We start from the raw sequence: 16,646 nt of genomic DNA, 5'->3' as shown, positions 1-16,646 counted from the left end.
AAGATGTGAAGGGGATGATTCTTACCTTACCAATTTACTTTAATGGCTACAAGTTTCAAGATTAGAGACGAAGAGAATAATGAAAAAAGAAGAAGAAAAAAAGTGGAGAAGGCAGAGAAGTGAGATCACCTCTTGATTATTTTTCCTCTACGACCCACATCAAGGAAAAATTATTAGATGAATCTCGCTCATCACGTCATTTGTGGCCCCGGACAATAAAATCCACCCATCTTATTTTTTTTCAAAGTGAATCTTCACTTTGGATAGTTATTTGAAAGTTATTTTGAGATAAATAGATCTTATTAACTGAAACTACGGATAACGTGATGAATCGGATTCATATAATAATTTCTCCATGAGAATACTAATATAACAACCAAAGAAAGATTTTCCTCTTCTAATTGGTAAGTTACATCTTTAAGTCCTCTCCATCAAAACCCCCGTTCAAAACACTCGTTGGGCCTACTAATTGGGCTCCTAAACCTCTACATTAAGATCCAAATCCTCACCTACCAAACCCAGAATACTTTAATCTCTATCTCACTACTTCGAGCCAACCCTCAATTGTTTGATTCAGAATTTTCGGATTATTATAAAATGATCGAATAACCAATTTGTTATAAAATAATCTAATACCAATTTATTATAAAACGATAACGTCAATAAACATTTATTAACTTTAAAACTTCATTACTGAGAAATAAAAATTTATTCACTGAAAAAAGAAACTCGTATTTCAACGAATGTTTATGTAGTTCACCTTTAATTATATTTGAAATATCATGCTTAATAGTCAACGAGGGGAAATGATCTAGTGTGACAACCTTAATATACAATTAAAAAAAAGGTATTATTGGTTTTGTTATTATTTAAATAACAAAACCGGTAAAAAATGATCGGAAACATTATAAGACGCTATCGGTTTTGTTATTATTGAGCGTTTTACCAGATTTGATAAAACGCTATCGGTTTTGTTATTTTTTCTACCGTTTTTGTTATTGTTGGACACTTTTACCAGATATGTTAAAAAAATTGATGTTTTAAGTAAAAATAATAATGTTTTAAGTAATTTTTTACCGGTTTTGTTATTAAATAACAAAACCGATAACACCTTATTTTAGTCTTATATTAAGGTGTCACAGTAAAACTTCCCGTCAATTGGAGTAAGAAAATGACAAAATTGGTTAGAAACAGAGCGAAAGACAAAGCCATGTAATACTGCAAACAAAAGGTAAAATCGGCATTTCACTATCAACTTTCTCATTAAGAAAAACAAGAGGGAAAAACAAAATGAAAATGACCGAAAAGGAAAGACAAGGCAAATGAGCAAATTACATTCTGCCCGTAATGGTTTTCATTCTGTAAGATGCTTTTAACCTATTCCTACATTCTAAGGAATAAGTTACAAAGACCAGTCCCAAACCAAAACTACAACCCCTGTTCCCAAATTCAGCAAGCACTCGCCACGCAAACCGGTTTCACAGGGCCATCTTCGGTTGCAGCGATTGATCCATTCTCTTCTGCGGCTTTCACGTCTCTGTTCGCTGCCGATGCAGCCGTTGACCTTTCCGAAGTCTCCTTTGCTACAGCTGCAGTTTCTTTGTTATCAGTTACAGCATCATCATTAGGCTCCCCGTTCAAGACCTGTGTATGCAAGCCATCGATCAAATTCTATGTAGTATAAGTTACGGAAAACATCTTAAGTGAGTTGGATGTACCTGATTCTGTAAAAGACGATGCTTGACCTTTTTCTCTTGGATGATCTTTTGACGATTCTCGTAGAATTCAAAATCATCGAGAATGCATGTCTTGCTGGAATGTTCCTTAAAGATTTTGAGGATTTGAATCCCTTGCTCAAAATTAACCTACAGCAGCCACCAACCGATTTACGATGAAGGATAAAAATAACGAAAGAAGAAATATCACACTCGCACATGCATACATACACAGAGATAAGAGTACCTCTTGGGTGTCTCTACTATTAGTGACAGGCTTGTTCTCATTGTTCTTAAGGATTATGTGCCTAAACGAAGTGTTCGGAACATCCTTAATGATGTGCCACTTCACAGGGAAGCAACCAGTCCACTTGTCTTGTTGCCAGTATTCTACAGTTTTGTTAAAGTCAACCGGACCCGTCATTTCTGCTAATCCAACGAATTGTCCACTGGTATTAACCTGGAAAAAAATGATGCAAACTTGGTAAGAATCAAGCTAATCATTTACCCAGTAAATCAAGACAGCAGATTGTAATGTGATCATACTCACCGAAAACAGTAGAAACACAGGACAACCATCAGACTTCTTGGCCTCACGGAATGCAGCATCAAGTTTCTTGTTGCCATTAGATGTACTGGCCCACACATTGTATTTGATGCTTTTGTGGACATCATCCTCGCTATAGGATTTAATCACAAAAAACTTAGCATCTGAATAACTCTCGGGAAAATCTTCTTTATTGTACTGTTCCATATCAGGGACGAGAGGTACAATGTTTTCATCATTACTCTTAGTCTGTGGAAGGTTCTGATCTTTGACAGCTAGTGTTGCAGTTCCAGAACCATCCTCATTCTTATACCCTTTTACTCTGGGTCCTTTGTTAAGCTCATTGAAACCATCGATATTCTCTTTCCCATAACCACGGAACCTAGATTTGTTATTGTTACCATCATTATACCACCCAAGTCCTTTCTTTTGGGCATCATAACCATATGATCCAAAACCAGAACCACCTTGAATGGGGTTACTGTAACCATAGGTCATATTGTTGGGGTACATGTGATTCATGTATCCAAATGCTTGGCCTACACCTGATGCGGGTCTTGCATTGTGCATATTCTGCAGTCAGATCATTAGAACAATTAGGTCAATCCGCGATGAGAAAAGCAAAACAAGTAATCTTATATCTATACACTGAGTCAACCTATCAATTACTATTGCGACTTTTGTGTCCTTGCTTGTGCAAGCAACTAAACAGTTTGAAACATACCATGGCATGAGGGAAAGCATGAAGGTTCTGATTCCGGCCAGATGACAGGTTGTTCGTATAAGAAGAGAACCCACCATTTGCGGCATGTTCGGATTGCCCATTAGGAGACATGGACATATCTAACCATGGAATTGGCGACTGAATCCCATCATAGCTAAATCTCGGGTCCTGATAACCTTGAGATAGATTGCCTGTTGGCAAGCCTCCTCCTTTATAGAATGCATTCGGATTTAGAGAGGAACTCTTGAAAGTTGATTTTAATGACCCCGAACCACCACTTACTATAGTGCTTGAATTTCCTTTGTTTGATTCAACAGATAAAGAAGCTTGATCAGCTACACCGAAACTCGAAGCATCAACCTGAGAAGCATTGGCTTGGCTCGCCTGCGGAAATGGTTGGTAGTACGAACTTGGATAATAGTACTCCTGCAAAGCATGTAGCTGACCCTCATGTCCCATAGCAGGAAGAGGTGGACTGGGAATAGAATAAGGAGCATATGACATGTAACCGTAAGTTTGCGGGTACACGTAAGAGCCATTATCACCGTAGAAATCCTGTCAATAGAAATAAAGAACATCAAATACATACATACTCATCTTAACATGCAACCATAATAGATCCCAAAGCAAATCGATAGAATCAAACAACACCGATAACCAACTAATCTTACAAAGAACAAGTAATATTTTATCAAGATAAGATCGAATCATATGAAACTCAAAATCTATTTACTACCTTCTTGATAGGCTCAGGGACTTTTGTAGTCTTGGCTTGTGAATCCAGAGACAAGTTCTCCAGAGAATCTGCAACTTCTGTAATTGTAGGAAGTAAAGGATGAAAACAGAACAGAGAACATAACAATTAAACTGTACAAAAAAGTTCAAATATATCCAAAGTACATCACTTAAAGAAACAAAATAAAACACGACCTCAAGCTATCAATATCACATTTATTTATGCCTATAAACAAACACCAACAATCAAAGATCCAAATAAGAAAACAGATTCCAAATCATAAGCTTCAAACAACATCAAATCCAGATCTATAAAAGATGAAAAACTTGAGCCAAACCTTAAAATAAAGGAAAAGGAAACATATATACCCTGCTAGAACATCACATAAATATTTCAAATGCAAAGATCCAAATATAAAAATATATTCAAATTCATGAACTTCAAAAACAATCAAACTAAAATCCATAAAAGCTGAAATTTAACACAAATCACAGCAAAAATAACAATCTTTTTAATAAACTTATAAAAAAGGAAAAGCCCTTTAATCAATAAGTTGAAAACTTCAAAACAAGCAGCAAATCCTTGAGAACAAAAGAGACGTTCTTTCAAAAAACCAATAAACACTAATCTACAAAAGACCAAAGCATACCCAGAGGTGTAAAGTTAGCAAGGATACGATCAGGAGTGGCCATGACCAGAGAGATCAAGGGTGGAGATTTAGAGAGATAAAGCAAAAGGAGGTAGAGAGAGAAGGTGAAGAGAAGAGAAGAGAAAAGAACAAAAACCCTAGTGTTGGAAAGTTAAGGAAGAGAAACGAAGGCGTGGAGGAGAGAGCCGCGAAAGGTTTAAGAATATACACAGTTACACACACACTGGGGACTAAAAAAAATTCCTTTTTTTTTTGTTGAATTTTAAATTAAACTAAAAAAAATTGATGGATTTGTTTTTGGCCATTGGGGTAATCACCAAAAATGGAAAAACGGTGATTCAAATTCCTCCTTGGCTCCGTTTCCAAATCTGGATTTTTCTATTTCAAGTGGTGAACTGAATACAGTCTTTCTTTTCTTTTACAACTGTTGTGACTGGGGGCTTTTTTCTCTTTTGATCTGTGTAATTTTGGATTTATTTTCGTATTGGGCCAAAGCCTTTCAAATGTTTTTTTCAAATAAATTATGTCTTTATAATGTATTATGTGTAAATAAATTATGTAAATTTATGTCTGGACTGACCCGAGTCACACACCTGGTTTTGGTGAGTGAGTTTCCCAGCGTTTTACATACACAATGACTTAAACTCGAGACATGTTTAAGCGATATCAAGTTATTTATCATTTGAACCAAACCCGAATATAAATTGTAGGATATAAAAAGAGTAAATGGGTAACAAAATTAAATAACTAAAAATGTCAATAGAAGATAACAAACAGAAAAAGATAAATTAAATTAAAGAATTTAAAAAGGCTGAAATATCATTAATTATGTGAGTGAAGACTTAATTACAATTAAAGAAAAAAAATAAACGGGTCAATAAACAATTAAACATGTGAATTAGGGAATAAGTATAACAATTATAAAGATTTAAAGAGGGGTTAAAAATGTACTTAACTCAAAAAATGTTAATCTTGGTAATGGGTATTAGGGAATATAACAATTATAAGAGGGGTTGGGTTGGATTTTTAAAAATGTGGTGTTCGGGTCGGGTCGGATTCGGGTTTAGGGTGAAAAATATCCGACCCGACCCGAAAAAATATAATTTTACCTTATATATTTAGAAACGATTACAATAATGACCCTATATATATTATTTTTTTCAATTAAATCATTGTTTTTTCTTGAATAAAAATAATATTTTTTTTATTATTTCAAGTAGGGTTGGGTTCGAATTTTATTTCAAAAAGTCGGGTCGGATGGAAGATATATATTATGAAGGTCGGTCGGATTTCGAGTGGAAGAGTCATTGTTCTCGGATCAGGTCGAGTGGACCAAAAATCTGACCCAATCGGACCCATGCTCATCCCTTGCAATGTAATTTTTCATCACAAACGATCAAGTCATCCTTTTTTCTCGTTGAAGTCTTCATTTTTGCTCTCATTTCTTAAAATTTTCTTGAACAATAATCTCCTTTGTTTATCATGTTCATTCGATTCAAACCATATATTCTTTTACGATCACTTCTTACGTCAATCCATTTTTAGCATTCCATAGTTTGAAGTGACGGAAGGTGGTGAAACTTCAAAAGCAGAAGGAAAAGAGAAAGTGATAGAGAGCTAAGTCAATAAGCTTTGTTTATGTACTTCCATCAAGATGGTATCATGTAGCTCTCTTATGCTTCTAGATAAATCATAAATATAATTATCGTGTGATAATGTATGCATGTTATATGTCTTTATGTGAAAAAGCACGTTTAGATGATTAAAATAAAACTAAAATATTAGCTTAAGAAATTGTCAAAAATTACACAAAAATAATTAGGGAGTGATTCGTACATCTTTATAATTACCTGCCAGTCTAGTTATATTCAGAACAAATGAAGATCAATTTTGATCTGTATTTTAGAAGATATAATTTTGTAGCGATGGAAGGTCAGGAAATGTGGCGTTGAATTTCTTATAAAATAGCTCTGGCAATAACTTTGAAACATCACCAAAAATTCCACAAGATAAATTAGGAAGGGAACCTTATATTTATATAATCTTAGGAAAATCTGGTTTATTTTAAAACAAACGGTGCTCGATTTCGAATTGTATGTTAAGAGTTATTAATTTTTAAGTAAGCAAAGTTTAGAAAATAATGCAATCGGTTGTTTCCAAAGAAACAACAATGACAATGACTTCAAGAGATGTTTGGACCGTAATCGCCGTTAAATTCTTTTATTAAATAATACGTGTCACATCCTGATAATCAACTAATGGTGTTTCATCCAACATGGTCTGTTTTGACAAAAAACTAAAACATTAGAGACGTAAATTCTCTTTGAGATCGTTAGAGGCTAAAATTCTCTAAAAAAAAAAAAGTAAAATAACCATTTATTCAAACGTTGAAGATAATTTATTTCTTAATATAATAATAAAATTATATTTTGATCCTTTTAAAATTTTAATTTTTAATTATAATCTTTCAATTAAAAAAACAATAATCAATGAAGAGTTATTTTCTCGACTATTTGCAGGTGTCCGATAGTACTCTCTCTCTCTGTGCGTCTATTTCTCAAACTTTTGAATTGAATCTGAGAAGAACCCGACAATAAGGCGCGGGAACTCAAAATTATTTTGCCTCCCTGGAAACACAACATACGAAATGCCCAAACTAACCTTGCCTCATCACATGAACCGCCACCACATGTAAGCGAGACACTATTGATTTTTTAAAAAATGAATTCGAATATTTTCGTATTTAATTCCAACCATTTATTATTATTTTAAATCGAAATAATTTGATTTATATAACAAACTATAAAATCGACTCCATTATTATTTAATTTAAATTTAATTCAACTCAAATTTGATTCGAATGTTCTAATTGTCACCTTTATACGTAAGATCAGTTTAAATATTTTTTTAACTGTATGTGTTAGTAATTTTTATTTAATTATAATTTAATGGCCCAATAGTTTAATACTGCAATGATATATCACGATTTTTACTAGTTTAAAACGAGACAATAATTATTTATTTTTTAGATTTAAAGACCGCATGTGATGTAAAAGAAATTAAAAAAATTTTTTTATAAAAATACAAGAACCTCATAGTCACTGGTAGGACTATAAACGAGTTGAATCGAGTTTGAGTAATGTTGTGTTCAACTTGACTCGACAATTTAGGTTTAGTTCAATTCGACTTGAAAACTCTGAAGCTTAACATTGTTAAGTTTAACTCAAACTCAAAATAAAAATTGAAGCTCGACTTGATTCGAAGGCTCGCAAGCTTAAAATTTTTAAGCTCGTTTCGGAAACAAAAATTGATGTTCGACTCAAGCTAAAAATAAACTTGAACTCGAACCATTCTTAGACTTAACTCAATCGAAGCTTAAACTCAAGTTCGAACATGAACCTTAAATACATGAAAATCTTATATTATATATTTTTTTTAAAATAACATATGAATAGTAATATTATTATAATTTTATTTGAAATAAAAATTGAATATATTATTTTTAAGTTACTCATAAACTTTCAAATCATACATAAGTAGCTCATTTAACTTACTAAAAACTCGAAAAGTTTTACTATACCTAATATTATTATTATTATAAAAAACAAATTACAATTATTAAATATATTTTTCTAACTATATTTATAATTGTACATGTAACTCCTTCCAAAATTATTTATTAAAAAAAATAAATCTAACGGAATTTATTTCAATATTTAAAATTTGAATGGAGGTTACATTTCTATAATATTCTAAAAGAATGAAGAAATTAATAAATTTGATTTTTTGTTGTTGTTCTTTTCGTTATGAGCGTTTACCTTAATTAATTTAAATCGATCCACATCATACGTATAATTTTGGTGTATAAATATTCTAACAAAAAAAATTTACATACATAAAAATTCAAACTCAAAACTTTATTAAATATCAAATTTTTTACCACGTAATTCAATTATTATTTATAATAAATTTGAATTTGATTTAAAGGAAAAAAAGACAAAGAAGAGTGGATTGTAAATTTGGACATATCTACTTGTCCGGGAGATCTTTTAAAAGAAGGGCATAACCGTCAGAACGGCTCAACTTTGCACTGTGGGACCCACACAATTAGGGACAGAGGTGGTATTTCGACAAAAGAATTTGAATTTCAACGTAAAAAGGCGAAATCCCTATATCTGTTTTCAGACAGCCCCTTAAAATACGGCGGGATCTGACCCAAATAAATTCAAAATTAAATAACAAGAATTGAAAATAAAAGAAAGAAAAATTAAATCCTTAGAATATCGAGAATTTTTACGTTACGACACTTTTAATCTATATTAAAAAAGATGTTATCAGTTTTGTTATTATTTAAATAATAAATTGATAAAAAATTATTTAAAATATTATTATTTATATTTAAAATATCAATGTTTTTTAAATTTTTGATAAAATACCCTACAATAATAAAATTAATATAAAAAATAACAAAATCAGTAGAATAATAACGTTTTTGATAATTTTTTTTATTTAAATACTAATAAAATTAGAAACATCTTTTTAACTATATATTAAGGTTGTCACGTGATATCTTATTATAATATCCACCGAAATACGTAAACCCTAAAAATACTGAAAACCCCAAAATTTAAATTTATTGGGTTCACTTTGAAACTTCTTTCGTATATGTTTCAAGATTCAACCTTTAGTTAGAAACTAGAGAGAGAAGTGCTTTGCTTGCCAAGTGAAGAAGAAGACTGAGGAGAGAGAGAAGAAACTGAAAGGTTGGTTCCTTTTCTTGTTATTTTTTTTGTCGTAATTTTAGTTCATTTTTGTAGTTATTGAGCAAAAACTGAGCTACTCTTTTCATATATTTCTTTTCCTTTTTTAATTGTTTTATCACTCCAGATCAAGAATGTTTGATTTTGTTTTCAGTTCATAGGAAAACGTAGGAAACTAGTGGAAAATCATAACTTTAAAACTTAGGTTTTTTTCTTTGTTTTTGTTCAACTAGTTAGTGGATTTTCTGAGGAACGAGTGTGATTTCTGGTTTATTGTATTTTTCTCAGGTTTTCTGGGGGTTTTCCTTCTGTTCTTTTGGACCTTTTAGTTAGATGGCTTATCTTGTTCTGTGTTTTACAGGTAAATGATGGGTAGAAATCTTAGCCCGATATTACGGAGAATTGGCAAATCTTGATAAAGATTCTGATAGTCGAAAATCGGCAATGAAGGCACTGAAATCATATGTGAGAGACTTGGATTCGAAGGAGATACCGGTCTTCCTTGCTCAAGTTTCGGAGACCAAAGAAACCGGGTTCGTGTCGGGCGAATACACTATTTCACTCTATGAAGTTCTTGCTCGTGTTCATGGTGTGAAGATTGTTCCTCAGATTGACAGTATAATGTCCACCATTATCAAGACATTAGCTTCGAGTGCAGGTTCTTTTCCTCTACAACAAGCCTGTTCGAAGGTGGTTCCTGCAATTGCAAGATATGGAATTGATCCAACCACTCCGGAGGATAAGAAGAGGCATATCATCCACTCACTTTGTAAGCCTCTTTCGGAATCTCTTTTGGCTTCCCAAGAGAGCTTGAGTTCCGGCTCTGCCCTTTGCTTGAAGGCACTCGTAGAGTCCGATAACTGGCGGTATGCTTCCGATGAGATGGTCAACAATGTCTGTCAAAATGTAGCTGGTGCTTTGGAGGATACGTCTATTCAGGCAAATGCACATATGGGGCTAGTTATGGCTTTAGCTAAGCAATGCATTGATTGTCGAAGCATATGCTAGATTGTTAATAAAATCTGGGTTGAGAATATCGAATGCTGGGCTTGCAGAAGGTAATTCTCAGAAACGGTTTTCAGCGATACAATGATAATTTCTTGATGAATGGTTGGATCCGAGGAGCATATACTCTGAGGTAGAGTTGATTATAGAAGAGATGGAGAAGTGTCAATCTGATCAGATGGCTTATGTTAAAGGGGCTGCTTATGAGGCTTCTCAAACTGCAAAGAAAATAGCACAAGAGGAAGGGTTGAAATTTGAGAACAGTTGTGGTTCAGTTACTGGATCGAATTTCGGTAGGAGGGACCACAGCCGTAGGAGGAACATAGTCGCAACTAGCGATGAATCTGCAGCAACCGCCTCACCTGAATCACAGACACTTGATTCCTTTATGGAATACGATTCTTTTCTTGAGTCGCCGATTTCAATGACTCAAATTTCTTGCAACATGGAATATGATCAAAAGAGTGTGAATCGGAAGCTTTGGAGTTATGAAAATGGAGGTGTAGATGTATCGCTTAAAGATGGTTTGTTCTCTGCGGTTGCTCAAGGAGGTTCCGTTTGTGATTCACCTTCCGACCTTCGCAGCAATCATGGTACCGAGTTCACCAAGGAATTTTCAGGATTCTTGAATATTAGTCCTAAAAGTGGGTTACCAAGAAGTGCCACTCCCAGCCCTCAGGTAAAAAGACTACATTGTTTATTTAGCTTTTGCTCTATTATCTGTTTGTTTAAAACTGTACTTGCATTGCTACTTTTTGTGCTTCAGAGGTCTCGTTCTCGGATTAACGTAGACAACCTCTTTACGACTCCGAGGAGGCTCATCCATTCTCTTCAAGATCCTAATGGTTTGAGCTCGGATTACTCCGGGAAACGATACACAGACAACAATAGTTATTGGTATGGTACGAACAATGATGTCAAAGGAAAAGCCCGTTCTTATACTGATGGTGAATCTGTATCATCAACTGATGACAGTCCTGCCGAGCTTGATGTCCAAGGGACCAATGGTGGTGTTCCAGTGAACAAGAAAGAAATTCTCGAGTTCCAAAACGAGAAAGTAAGTAAGAAGACGGCTTATAAAATGTTCTTTGGTCTCTTTTTGATTATAATTGTAGCCCTCGCTTCTTTGTTGTGGACTGAAGTTGAGGATGAAAGCTTCAATATTGTTCCAACTTAGATTCACTCTAGAAAGAATGCCGTACAACAGGTCTTTTTGATGTAATGTCGGAAAACAGGCCTTTTTGATGTCCCTTTTCGGTAGCAATTTTTGTTGTATGGCTAAATGTTTTAGTTAAAGCTCATTATCCTTGACAATGGCTGATGTTGTCATGCTCAGTGAATACAGGAAAACAACATAACTTATATCTAGAGTTCCTTAATCTGAAATATGACATCTGACAACGAAAAAAATCTTCCCAAGATTCAACCATTCATACATAATAATATAAAGATGCTTCCTCGAGTTGTTAACAATGCATTTATAGCAGTTATTGATCTTTCTGTCTTAATTCTAGATCACTTAACACAATAATCTGTGAAATAGATAGCCTACTTAACTTTAGTATTCAATTTGAAGAACCTGAAAACAGGTTTTCAATCGTCTCCATGGAGGTACTTTAACCATACGAGAGAATTAATAATCACAGAACCAGTACCCGGTTGCTCATCATCATGAATACTGGTATTTTCAGAACCTTTACCAATTCCTCCAAAATCTCAAACACCTACAAAGTATTTAAAGGTAAAAACAGAAACAACAATTACCAATGCTCAAATCAGTTACCAGTAAAAAAGAATAGTGCAAACCTTGATAATGCTTTAGCTTAGCCACTGATGAGCTTATGCAGGGTAAAAGCTGGTCCAAATTTCCTCTTGCTGCGACTTACCTGCTAGAACTCAAATGTTCGCCGCAGATCCAAAAGTTCAACGACTATAGAGTCGGAATCAATGGTGACAGAGATTGTCTAAATGACTAATACCGAAAGAACAGTAGATAAAATGTTAAAGTAAATGAGCATTAACAATTCAGCTGATGCATTATTTCTAGTTTCAAATGGATAAATACCGGAAGAACATAGTGAATTACACATTGCTCGCTTATTTCTCACACAATAAGTTTATTACACCCCATAAATTATAGATTGTGAACAAGAACAGTACAACTCTCGAATACTAGTCTTTCACTTCCCTATACTAGAAATGTTAACAAAAACCAACACCATCATCAAATGCAAACAAGACTAATTCATATTCTCTCACTTACTAGGAAAAAGAACAGATGAGAAATGAAAGGAAAAAACAAAAAGGAAAACTTCATGCTATTCAGCAGTCACATTCAGTTTCACTATGTTGCTAATTGCTATTTTGCCTACAAGGAAATGCTGAAAGGTATCTCTCAATCCTACCTCCCCAGCTACAGATCAGTCCCAGTCAATCAGAGACTCAAAATGCCTGATTTGAAGCAGCTAGCTTGTCAATAACCAACCAAAAGTACAACACTACTTCCGAATCCAAGAAGCCAATTAGCATGCACTTGCAACAGAAATTGATTTGTGGCAACCGTCAGTTGCTGTAACTGATCCATTCTCTTCTATAGGTTTCCCATCTCCATTAGCCTTTACCACCTCTGTTGATACAACAGTTGGCTCTTTTATCAAGGCTTCCCCTACAGGTTTTTCCAAAGTGTTTTTTTCTATTGTCACGTTTTCTTTGTCAATCACAACAGAATCATTAGGTCCCCCCCTCAAAATCTGTTTAGGAAGAATAAAAGCAGTTAATATTTAAATAGTTTATGCAAACTATCTATAAGATTTCATATGAAAAAATAGCATGAAAGTATGTTAAATAAGTGGGGAAGAAACAAAATCTGGGAACAAGATTTAATCAGGAGTCGGATATACTTTTTTTTGCAACAACTGATGCTTAGCCTTTTTCTCTTGGATTGTCTTTTGACGAGCCTCATAAAATTCAAATCATCAAGAATGCATGTCTTGCTGGAATGATCCTTAAAGATTTTGAGAATTTGAACCCCCTGCTCAAAATAAACCTACAGAAGCACAAACCATTTTGTAATGAGAATGATGGATATACCTAAAACGCAGAAATAACACATCAAACACACAGAGGGAGAATACCTCCTGGGTGTCCCTACTATTAGTGACGGGCTTGTTCTCATTGTTCTCAAGTGTTATGTGCCTCAGTGCAATGTTTGGCACATCCTTAATGATGTGCCACTTCACAGGGAAGCAACCAGTCCACTTGTCTTGCTGCCAATATTCTACAGTATTGTTAAAATCAACTTGGCCAACCATCTCTGCTACTCCAACAAATTGCCCACTGGTATTAACCTGAAAAAGGGTTCAGGTAAGTAAAAATCAGGCAAATCATATACTCAGTTAACAGAAGTCCTAGCCGACATTTGGTAGCATTTATTATACTCACTGAGAACAATAGAAAAACAGGACAGGCATCAGACTTATCCTTGGCCTCACGGAATGCTGCATCAAGTTTCTTGTTGCCATTAGATGTACTGGCCCACACATTGTATTTGACGCTTTTGTGGACATCATCCTCACTGTAAGATTTAATGACAAAAACTTTGCATTTGAATACTCTCAGGAAAATCTTCCTTATTATACTGCTCCATATCTGGCACAAGATAAACACTGTTCTTATTGCTATCAGTCAGTGGAAGGTTCTGGTCTTCAATAGCTAGTTTTGTACCATCCTTGTTCTTACACCCTTTTACTCTAGGTCCTTTGTTCAGCTCATTTAAACCATCCATATTATGTTTTCCATAACCATGACCATTATATTTGTTGTTGTTACCAACATTATAGAAACTTTGCCCCTTCTTCCAGTTATAGTAGCCATATGATCCGAAACCAGAACCCCCTCTAATGGTATCTCCATAGTGACAGTAGGCCATGTTAGGGTACATGTGGTTCAGGTATCCAAATGCTTGGGCTGCACCTGATGATGGCCGTCCATTGTGGAAATTCTGCATTCAGATCATTAGAACAAATGAGCTCAACCAGCAATGAACCACACAAATCTTATATCTATCTACATAACTTGGTATGTCTATAATTATATTTGGGCTAACTTTGAACCTGTGCTAGTGCGTGTATGGGTTAGAATCCAGATATCTATAAAGCAAGGATCAATCTATGGTATGAGGAAAGGATGAAAATTCCCATTCCAACCAGACAAAAGTTTTTTTTGTTTTAATTATGAAGAGAATTGACTATTTACCGTATATTTCGATTGCCCATTAGAAGATATTGACATATCTAACCAAGGAGTAGGCTGGACCCCATCATAGCTAAATGTTGAATCCTGATGGCCTACTCTATTATAGGAAGCATTGGGATTTAGAGAGGAGCCTTTGGAAGTTGATTTTAGTGACTCTGATCCATTATTGCCACTCAAACCCCCACCGCTTGCTATAGTGCTCAAATTTCCTGTATTTTTATTGGATAAGGAAGCTTGGTCAGATACATCTGAAGTTGATATGTCCCTTTGAGAAGTATTTGTTTGACTAGTTTGCAGAGGTGCTTGGTAATAAGCACTTGGATAATAGTATTCCTGAAGTGCATGTAGCTGACCATCATGTCCCATAGGAGGAAGAGGTGAACTGGGCCTGGAGTACACCCCATATGGCACATAACCATAAGTTTGTGGGTACATGTAAGAGCCATTATCACTGTCAAAATCCTGTCAATTAAATTATCCCAAAAATGCAAATGTTAGCAAGCTCAAAAACACAATACAATGCCACTTAAATGTTGTGGACAGGCCATTATGCAAAAACCAAAATGTCAATGATAAGTTTCTGAGCAACTTCAAGAAAGCATTAGCCTTCTGCCTAAACCTATGGTGATACTCACTACAGCAGATATTCATTTATCTCTGAAAGATTATGCATCATCTCATCAGTCCTCACCACTTTCAACATAGTAATCTTGTGTTATGGTACACGGTACCCAACAAAAAGGGCTCTCGACAATATGAAATTATACAAGTATGCAAGAAGCACATGTAACATTCACAGCTCGAGTTGCAAAAATCTAATACATTCGACAACCAACTAATCTTTAGTTTTATTATAAAAAAAAACAACCAACTAATCTAACTAATAAAAAGTAAAACTTTTACCAGACAACAATAAATGAGCATCTCATAGTCTAAGTACTACCTTCTTGACAGGCTCGGGAACTTTCTTGGTCTTGGCTTGCGAATTCAGAGACAAACTCTCTACTGAATCTGCAGCTTCTGAGAATGTAGAAGTAAAGGATTAAAACGAAACCGGAAATTCAAAAATTGTGCTCTACAAATGTTTAACAATATCCAAAGCATCACTTAAAGCAACTAACAAACTACAACTTCAAGCTATCAAAACCATATAAACCATAAAGTAATTTATCTATATATACAAAGAAAACAAGCAAAGATCCAAAGCTAACACAATCAAATACGTAAGCTCAAAAACCACCATCCAAACCTATAAAATATGGGGGGAAATAATGGACAAAGAAGATTGAAATTAAGCAGAGACATTTTTAAAAGGAACCTTTTAGTGACCTCTACTAAAACCCACCTAAAAGCATAAATTTTCAATAGCAAAGATCCAAATAAAAATACATTCAAAGCATGAAATTCAAAATCTTCCATAAAAAAGATCAATACGCACCAAACATCATTCCAAAAAAAAGAAATAACTAAGTTAATCTAACTAAAAATAAATCACAAAGAAGGGCAACAAAAGGAAATATCAACAAATCTACACACACAGAAAACAAAGCAACACCCAGATATGTGAAGTTAGCGAGGATACTCTCAACTGTGGCCATGGTCACCGAGCAAGGGGTATAGATTTAGTGAGAGAAAGTAAAACCCGAGAAAATGGAGGAGAAAGAAAGAAAAACCCTAGAAAGGAAAGTAGATATAAATGGCGTGGCCTTGAAGAAAAGGGTACCCGCCAAAAACCCAAGTAGCCTACAGAGAGAGTGGTCTTAAATGAAGTAAGTTTAGGGATATATACTAGATTTTGTTTTGGTTGTGTTCAATTTTTTAAATGAGAATGATTTCATATTTTTTGTTTTGGTATATAATTTGTCTCCGACTATATGATGTTGTTATATTGAGTTATTTGATTATTAAAAGTTATAAAATTATTTTTTTTAAATATTATTTTGTTGAGTCATCCAATTATTAAAAGTTACAATATTATCATCCACTATTCATATGTTCCAAAATCGTATTTTTTGTTAAAAATTGACATCCTAAATTTGACGCTAATATGTTGATAGTGATATGATGAAATTATATTTTAATGATATCTACTGGTATTGTCGTCGCTTTCTAGCACTAGTTCACCAGCATAATTTTCAATCACTGGCTTGACGACATAATGTAACGAAAACTCAATGCACAAATACAACTAAAACGATTATGGGATCAAATTTTATTATATCTTTATTAACAAATTAATGTCCATCTCAGATGACC

At 34.2% G+C, this 16,646-nt stretch overlaps 2 protein-coding genes and 1 pseudogene across 5 annotated transcripts; 1 reads left to right on the top strand and 2 right to left on the bottom strand.

Annotated features, from left to right (window-relative positions):
- Positions 1 to 1,213: 1,213 nt before the first annotated feature.
- LOC120138861 (YTH domain-containing protein ECT2-like) lies at positions 1,214 to 16,077 on the bottom strand. Of its 4 annotated transcripts, XM_039154256.1 has the most exons (8): positions 15,973 to 16,077; positions 15,334 to 15,410; positions 14,483 to 14,852; positions 2,987 to 3,189; positions 2,266 to 2,835; positions 1,963 to 2,175; positions 1,719 to 1,865; positions 1,214 to 1,644 (listed from the first exon to the last, which is right to left on the bottom strand). In XM_039154256.1, the coding sequence occupies exons 1-8, from the start codon at positions 15,986 to 15,988 to the stop codon at positions 1,450 to 1,452; spliced, it is 1,791 nt and encodes a 596-aa protein (XP_039010187.1). In that variant the 5' UTR covers positions 15,989 to 16,077; the 3' UTR covers positions 1,214 to 1,449. The 4 variants fall into 4 exon arrangements, with proteins under 4 accessions (XP_039010187.1, XP_039010189.1, XP_039010186.1 ...); XM_039154258.1 differs by lacking the exon at positions 14,483 to 14,852 and having other exon boundaries at positions 2,987 to 3,541; XM_039154255.1 differs by lacking the exons at positions 14,483 to 14,852; positions 15,334 to 15,410; positions 15,973 to 16,077 and adding exons at positions 3,723 to 3,799; positions 4,372 to 4,566 and having other exon boundaries at positions 2,987 to 3,541.
- Positions 9,500 to 11,393, top strand: LOC120138862 (annotated as a pseudogene).
- Positions 11,777 to 14,477, bottom strand: LOC120138853 (YTH domain-containing protein ECT3-like). Its single transcript, XM_039154249.1, is given in 9 exon segments — positions 11,777 to 11,860; positions 12,470 to 12,549; positions 12,670 to 12,886; positions 13,037 to 13,110; positions 13,113 to 13,182; positions 13,271 to 13,483; positions 13,578 to 13,743; positions 13,745 to 14,136; positions 14,391 to 14,477. Coding segments are annotated over 9 exon segments (1,332 nt in total). The 5' UTR covers positions 14,427 to 14,477.
- Positions 16,078 to 16,646: the final 569 nt, after the last annotated feature.

Source organism: Hibiscus syriacus, unplaced genomic scaffold (genome assembly GCF_006381635.1).
Source record: "Hibiscus syriacus cultivar Baekdansim isolate YM2019G1 unplaced genomic scaffold, ASM638163v2 tig00110710_pilon, whole genome shotgun sequence".
In the NCBI taxonomy this organism is placed as follows: domain Eukaryota; kingdom Viridiplantae; phylum Streptophyta; class Magnoliopsida; order Malvales; family Malvaceae; genus Hibiscus; species Hibiscus syriacus.
Note: the sequence above shows the minus strand (reverse complement) of the source record. Positions and strands in the feature narration are given on the sequence as shown.

Coding starts and splice junctions, on each gene's coding strand:
- LOC120138861 (XM_039154255.1), bottom strand. CDS start 4,414: ATGGCCACTCCTGATCGTATCCTTGCTAACTTTACACCTCTGG. Junction 3,800..4,371: donor TGCTAACTTTACACCTCTGG/GTATGCTTTGGT, acceptor CTACAATTACAG/AAGTTGCAGATTCTCTGGAG. Junction 1,645..1,718: donor ATCGTCTTTTACAGAATCAG/GTACATCCAACT, acceptor TTGCATACACAG/GTCTTGAACGGGGAGCCTAA.